Source organism: Triticum aestivum, chromosome 6B (assembly GCF_018294505.1).
Source record: "Triticum aestivum cultivar Chinese Spring chromosome 6B, IWGSC CS RefSeq v2.1, whole genome shotgun sequence".
Classification (NCBI taxonomy): domain Eukaryota; kingdom Viridiplantae; phylum Streptophyta; class Magnoliopsida; order Poales; family Poaceae; genus Triticum; species Triticum aestivum.
The window spans coordinates 249,243,766-249,251,223 of record NC_057810.1 but is presented as its reverse complement, the minus strand read 5'-3'; the positions used below and the strand labels follow the sequence as shown (position 1 = coordinate 249,251,223).

Sequence of the window (7,458 nt, the reverse complement as noted above, 5' to 3'; positions counted from 1 at the left end):
TTGGTGTACTTACTGGTGCCTTGAACTTGGCCCTCACCTCCTGACCAGCGGAGGCGGCGCCGGAAGTAGCTCGCCTGACATACCGTGCATACATGTTGGTCAGGTTTCATCGGACCCACATGTCAGTGGTCGAACGTCACTTTGCCGTACAGTAGAGGATCTTCGCCCAGCGGTGCCATAATGACCACGTGTGAATGCTGGGGGCGTTAGGCATGGGCTGAAGAGGGGGCAGCCAAGGAGGCCGTCGCAAATTAAGATGTTGGCCGGGACCTTGTTGGACCGGCGGAGAAGAGCGCTACCGGGGAGTAGCATCTGTGAGTGGGTAATCGACTGGTCGTCCCCGCTGGTGGTAGTCAAAGACCGGGGACGTGGTTTTTTACGTTCGCGTTCCGTATGTAGCTCAAATCTGGACCGCATATCAAAACTCTTGCTCTGGAGTACATATCTGGTGATACGGCTCACAATCTGCTCCGATGCTCCGAGACAGCATGGTTCGTTGGATCTGAACTCTAGGGACAGATTGACTAGCCTCACTTCCTTCTAGCAAAAATATACGGAAGACACCCTGGTTATTCTGCAATTAGGGACAGGTCCCTTCATTCCGTCTTCTCCTGGATTCGATTGCTTCTCAGCGCCCCGTGAAAAACAGTTTTCCCCATCGCCGACGACCACCATGGATGATTTTCGATCGCCACCGGCCGCCAGCAGCCGCAGCTTATTCCTGATCTGCTGTTGTTAGCCTCAATCCTGCATAGACTATTAGACCACCATGCGCGTGCTGAATTGTACTAGCTCGGATCAGACCAGACCACGTCGCCGGAAACGGGGAGCAGAGAAGAATCTCTCCCCGCCGCTGCTGGAACCGACCACGTCGCCGGAAACGGGGATCCTACGCAACGAAGGCTGGTAAGCGGCTGATCCTCTCTACAATTCAGCACAATATTGATTAAAAACGGGGACCAGATTTGGCATCATCCTAGCAGATTACTGTTTTTATCCCTTGCATCCTACTCCCTCCGTCCCAAAATTCTTGTCTTAGATTTGTCTATATACGGATGTATCTATTCACGTTTTAGTGTTAGATACATCCATATCTAGATAAATCTAAGACAAGAATTTTGGGACGGAGGGAGTACCGGCCGAAATCACTGTTTTGACCTTGTCAGAGATTTAAGTCGCAAACTGAACCCGACGGGAAAGTATTTCACAATTTGACCCTTTTAGAAACGCCAAAGACCGCGGCGTTTCTGATGAACCCTGAAACGCCGACCAAGCTAGCGTTGCCGGCCAACACCGGAACGCCGAGGTTTCCCGCGTTTCTGCCCTGGCCCACTGCCAGGCCGAGTTGGCGTTGCTAGCTGACGTGACTGGTTTGAAACGCCGAGCCGGCTAGCGTTTCTAGAAACGCACATGCAACGTTGCCGTTCACACCAGAAACGCCGGTCCTTTTGGCGTTTCCAGGTCACAATGAAACGCCAATGCCTTTGGCGTTTCTGACCTTTTATGCAGATAACAACAAACCATTCCAAATACAGCAACAGATTTCACAATATAAATGATCCAACAGTTTTCACTATATTAAAGCCAAGTACAGCAACAGTATAGCAATGAGACATTTTTTGGCAACGAACTTAACATAATAATTCACAAGTCTTGATGACATACAAATAACAAGTGCATCAGATATGGAACTAACAAGTTCGCTCCATCTGAAAAGCTAACTACATTTCTAGTTCACCAGAATAGAAGTAACAAACTCGCATCAGTCATCACTTCACTTCTTGCCTCTTTTCGCAGCCATCTTCCCCCTGTTGACGTAGCCCTCTGGAGTGCTCTGCCATCCAGGACGTCGGATGTTCCTTGAGCTAACTCGGCGTGCTTCTTCAGAAGGCTGAGAAGGTTGAGTTGGCCGTGGAGCATCTTCCATCTGCGAAGCCCCAAGCTCCACATAGTCTGGATCCGCATCGTAGTCTGTCTCCTCCTCTTCATCTTCCTGTTCATCAATCCGTGCTCGGCTAGAAGAAGCACCTCCTCGGCTGAAAGAAGGACGAGCGGAAGAAGCACGTGCTTGGCTCGAAGATGGACGAGCGGAAGAAAGAACATCCATTCTATACTGAGCACGTGCACACACATCCGTTGATGAACCGCCATGGCAAGAGAGTAAAGCAGCTAGTGTTCGGCAACGATTCACAACCTTCTGCAGAGGCAAAGGCATTGACATGTAAATATGCAAAAATAGTTCACATGATATAAAATAAATGTTCATATTAAAAAGGCCTCTAACCTGTAGAGTACTCCTAACGAGACTGTCCGTTTCTCTACAAGGTGCGCGGCCAAGCACCACATTACTATCATTGATACATCTCCATAGCTCCGTGCCCTGAATAAAACTTAAGTGACACACCACTCATGAAGAAATTGCTTCGAAACACGATGTGGAAGATGCCACTCCACCGCAAAAAAGCATATCATGGGGCAACGCACACGCCAAAGATGTTGGTCACGAAAGCACATATTGCTCAAAGGGAACTGCCTAAGTACCATGTACGGCCTCCAATTAACCTACATCACAACATGTCACTAGCTCATGCACAACAACAAAAAATCTGAATTGATAGCAAGGCATTTGATAATTACCTGGTTGTAAGTAAGCATGTCAAGCTCGCTTATGTATGCCTTGTACCGCCCCATGGCTGCGATACTAGACACTTGGACATTAGCCCACGTGTATGCGATAGTGGGATACCGCTCCTCCTCCCCGTCAAAAGGCCACTCCCAAGGTTCTTCGGGAGCAATGGTTAAGTTACGGCCCACAGGGATACGCTCCCACATCCAAATCTGTAGGGCCCAAACAAAACCACCAAGACAAGATTTCGGCTTACTCCTCATACATGCTCCGTCCAACTGCACATTTGTATACACATTAAACAATCACATGCAAAAAACTCTTTCATATAATGAAAATTCATCAAATTAGCATTACCTGACGGTACAAGAAAGCTAGTGCCGCCGACCCCCAACTCCACTTAACATCCCAGTTACGAAGAGGGTCCAAGAACATCCACGAGGCTGTGTCTCCCGTGCGGTCAGGAAACACCACTTGGGTCAAAAGATTCCATAAGTAAGCCCTGGCGTACCTTTCCACAACAGCCGGACTGGCATTCTCTGGGCACTCATAAAAATGTTGTTGTAGCCACGAGAACAAAACACCAGATGGCCTAGGATCCTTCTTTGTTTCATGAATCCACGGGGGAGGTTCAACACCTACCAAACCTGCAACCCTTTGTCGCCACCCCTCGGACTTCACCTTCCCGGTAAGAGCCCTGCCCTCGATCGGAAGACCGGAGATCATCGCAATATCCTCCAAAGTGACGGTCATCTCACCAAGAGCAAGGTGAAAAGAGTGCGTCTCCGGCCTCCAACGGTCCGTAAGGGCGGTAATGGCCGTCGAGTTCAGCCATGGTGGTGTGCCTTTAAAGTTGAGCACAAACTGGAGAAGATCCATTCTTCTAAAATAAGGCTCGTAGCGACGGTCATACACAAGTGACTCACGTGGGTTGTGGCCTCTCAACCGAAGTACTGGAGGAACCTACAAAAATCACACGCACAATTTATATACTTCTCTAAACTACTCACAATATACTCACAATATGAGAATCGACAATGTAGATACATAATTACCTCCCCTCTTTCCACAAGCACAGCACGATGCTTCTCCTCGTAATAATCATCAAGGCCGGGATATTTATCCGGCTCAAACATCCTACAAAATAAGGTACATGGATTTGTTATGATATATGCTTAAAATTATGACCACATCATATACAAAATTGTGTGAGAACTACTACAAATTATCCCAAAGATATAAATCACGAACCACATTACCAACACCAATTCTTTTCAACATATTTAATCCTAAAGAATCTATCACAACTAATTATTAACAAATAATAGGTTCAACCTAATCCTAAAAAATGGTCTCTCTCTAAATCCAATGCTATACAAGTTAACTAACAATACTTCAACACAAGGATTGTGAAGAAAATACCTCAAGCATCTACAATAGCCAATCTTAGGGTTCCACCATGTTTGAAAAAATGCATCTACAATAGCCAATCTTGACTGAAAACAAATAGAGGATTGAGAAGAGAATACCTCAAGCAACTCGGGGGTGCTTCGATCTACTCGTTTTGATGGTCAAAATAGCAGATCTGGGGGAGATTTGGTGAAGAAGAGGGAGGGGGCGGCCTCCAGTTCGTCACGGGACGAACTGCCCGAGCGGAGAAGATGGGCTGGGTCAGGCCCCCGCGGCCCCGCGCCCATTACTTCATACAGGTCAGAAACGCCAGGGACATTGGCGTTTCCGACGTGCCACGTCAACGAAAACAGCGGGTCCGGCCTGGCAGTGGGCCAGGGCAGAAACGCGAGCTACCTCGGCGTTTCGGTGTTGGCCAGCAACGCTAGCTTGGTCGGCGTTTCAGAGTTCATCAGAAACGCCGCGGTCTTTGGCGTTTCTAAAAGGGTCAAATCGTGAAATATTTTCCCGTCGGGTTCAGTTTGCGACTTAAATCTCTGACAAGGTCAAAACAGTGATTTCGGCCGGGAGTACTTGTGTTGTTCAAAATTAAATGATATCACATTAAACAGTGTCTTCAAGAATGACCATGCTATTTCTATCTTTATTGGCACTCATAATAAAATCAAAAGTTCCATTACAGATATTTTTTAGCAAACAACAAGGGCAGCAGAGTGATATTATGTTTTGTGCCAATGACGGTTTATTAGAGGTTTTCTAAATGTATATCTTGTGATACAAGTAATAGAAGTTAGTAAGCTAAAGCCAATCAAAAGCTGGAGCAGTCACACACGAAAATAATGTCAGCAGTCCCAATCGCCAAAAGCTCATGCCATGACGAATCGAAGTTCTAGTATATACTAAGGCCTATGTTAATTCCAAGACAAAGATGACAGTGTCTCAGACCACCCATTTTTGTGAAGGTATATGTTGTTGTTCCTTCAGTAAGAAGTTTCACGAGATGATGCACAACTTTGCAACTACATTGTTTTGCTAGGGATGTATTTGCTTTTCAGGTAACCAGGTCATAATAATTTGGACATGTTTCAGAATGCAGGATAAACCATTGCTTATGTAGTCTACTCTTTGGGGAAGCATGATGTTTGAACCGATGGCGTGCTTCCTTGTAGCATGCATGGGACATCGCCGATGGAACGGCGGACCTACAGGCCACGTCAGATAAATACTCCACCCAGCCTTTGATCTGGTGGCCACGCTGCCCATGACGATGGTGATTTCTACTGGGACATCGCCGATGGAACGGCGGACCTACAGGCCATCGAGTCGGCAAGAGCCATACCGCATCCGTCCACCGCCGACCCTGCGGGCTGCCTCACCACCTGCATCAGGATTCAGGATTGCGCCCCATTCTTCTCCTCGGCGACGGCGGCGGTGGCGGGCCGGCAGGCGGGGAAGCGAGCCAGGAACCCTAACAGTTTCTGATGGGAAAGGTAGGTACCTGTAGCTCGATGCGCAAACCCAGCCTGATTTCTCAAGCGAGTGTACGACAGTGACTGGTTCATTCCCCCACCTTTGTTCTTTCCAGGCCAGCGACGATGGCGCGTCTCTCCGTGTGGCGGCGACGAGAATCCTGCGTCCGGCGGTGCTTCATGGGGAGGAGCTTCACCGGTTTGTCCATACCGAGCATGTATCTTTGCCTCCATCCCATCTCTGGCTCGCTATTTTCCAAGATAAGTGCCCCGTTGTTGCTCCGATTGGTTGCAGATTACCTGCAGAATTTAAGCAGAGATGTGTTGCCCCACAATGTACATTTTGTAGTGTCAGATTTCCACCTCTTGTGGCGTGCTTCGAACAATTTCAGCTTTTCCATGTCCTTTTATTATCCTGAATGTGTTCGTCCATCCTAGAATTTTTTTATCAGCATGCTCCTTTACTGTCGAATTTCATCATAAAGGACACTTGTTCAATCACAAGTTGCAAATTTTGACAGCCATAATACTTGCACCGCAATTGGTGCTTCTCTTGGCTCAATGGTCCTACGTCTGATCATCTGTTCGACTAATTTTTTTGCAGCTCGTGATGGAAGTTCGGGACAGCCTGGAGATGACACATACTCTGAACTAACTCAACTTCCTTCGTTGCTACTTCAGGGCCATCTCAGCCATTCTGAGCACCTACGCCTCACCACAGGCCACCGAAAATGCTAAGCATAAGTTGCACGATGTTGTGATCGAAATCCCCAACCGGCTTCCGCACAGTGAGGTGTTGTGATCCTTTGTTTTTTTGATGAAATTTCATTCCTTTACATGTTGTCAAAACTTGACATATGAACAGTTTAATATAGTTATGTTCACTTGACGTCTGACTGAATATGTACTTCAGGTACAGAGATAACGGATTGGTATACTTGCAAAAAAAAACATGGAATTATATTCCTTTGGCTGCGCATGCAGGAAATTTGCTATATATTTCATTTACAACCAATGGTATGTACGTAGAGGATTAGAAGTTCAGAAATGATTGAGTCGTACACCATATACATACTGGCTCAGCTCCCATTTTGATATTTCATATAAGCATGATTTTAAATACAAAAAATAAGTTGTATGTTACAACACTTTGCCATAAAGTTCTACCAATATTTGTACAATCCTTCCATGTGTCAACTGATGAAGATAAGATTTATTGGATTTCTTTTGCTGATGTATTCGGCTGCTTCTGCATATGGAGTTTAGCTCATTGGGAGAATTCTGAAGCCAGGCCTTGAGAGAGTCTGGAAGTACAAAGTGCAGAACAAAATCTGGACTGTTGACCAGCTTGCAATCCGGGGAAGTCCCCACTCGCCGATGTGCAAGATGTGCAACCTGATGCCTGAATCTGCGGCTCATTTAAGTTGTGCTTTTGCGAGTCAGATCTGCCAGTTGCTGTCCCTGGTGACCCCTTCCATTGTGCCTGCAGGTTTAATCGAGAACTCAATTATGTTGTGGTGGGCCAAGGTATTTGCAATGGCGCCGGTTGTCAATAAAAGGAGGCCGCTGGATTGGGCCCTGGACACAGTTTGGAATCTGTGGAAAGAACGCTACATGTGAACCTTTAAGCAAAAGAGGCATCGGCTAATGTGGTTTTCCCCCTGATTAGGGACAAGGTTAAGGCCTTCAGGGCTGCTTGGCGCGAGGGATAGCCCTGGTTTTTCTTGTTTCTTACATTTATCATGTGCAAAACTTCTTTAGTTTAGCTCTTTCTGGAGGCTACTTTAGGTGTTCTTTCTGAAGCCAAGCATGTTGTGAGAAAGATAGCAAGAAACATGAGAGTCCAATTCAGAGAGGAGCTGTGCAGATAGAAATTGATGTGTCGTTGTGTTCTTTGAATTTTCCTCAAGTTACATGATGATAGCGAACCATTTATAGTGGTTATGTTCATCT

At 46.6% G+C, this 7,458-nt stretch overlaps 1 protein-coding gene and 1 long non-coding RNA gene across 4 annotated transcripts; one reads left to right on the top strand and one right to left on the bottom strand.

Annotated features, from left to right (window-relative positions):
* The first annotated feature begins 460 nt into the window (after window positions 1-460).
* Window positions 461-7,458, top strand: LOC123136817 (uncharacterized). 3 transcript variants are annotated; one of them, XR_006467292.1, is made up of 4 exons: window positions 464-906; window positions 5,126-5,526; window positions 5,622-6,298; window positions 6,419-7,458. It is a non-coding gene; the product is annotated as an uncharacterized lncRNA (long non-coding RNA). The 3 variants fall into 3 exon arrangements; XR_006467293.1 differs by having other exon boundaries at window positions 461-906; window positions 5,206-5,526; window positions 5,622-7,458; XR_006467291.1 differs by having other exon boundaries at window positions 465-906; window positions 5,622-7,458.
* Window positions 2,558-3,523, bottom strand: LOC123136816 (protein MAIN-LIKE 1). The gene is made up of 2 exons (XM_044556322.1): window positions 2,984-3,523; window positions 2,558-2,904 (listed from the first exon to the last, which is right to left on the bottom strand). The coding sequence occupies exons 1-2, from the start codon at window positions 3,503-3,505 to the stop codon at window positions 2,581-2,583; spliced, it is 846 nt and encodes a 281-aa protein (XP_044412257.1). The 5' UTR covers window positions 3,506-3,523; the 3' UTR covers window positions 2,558-2,580.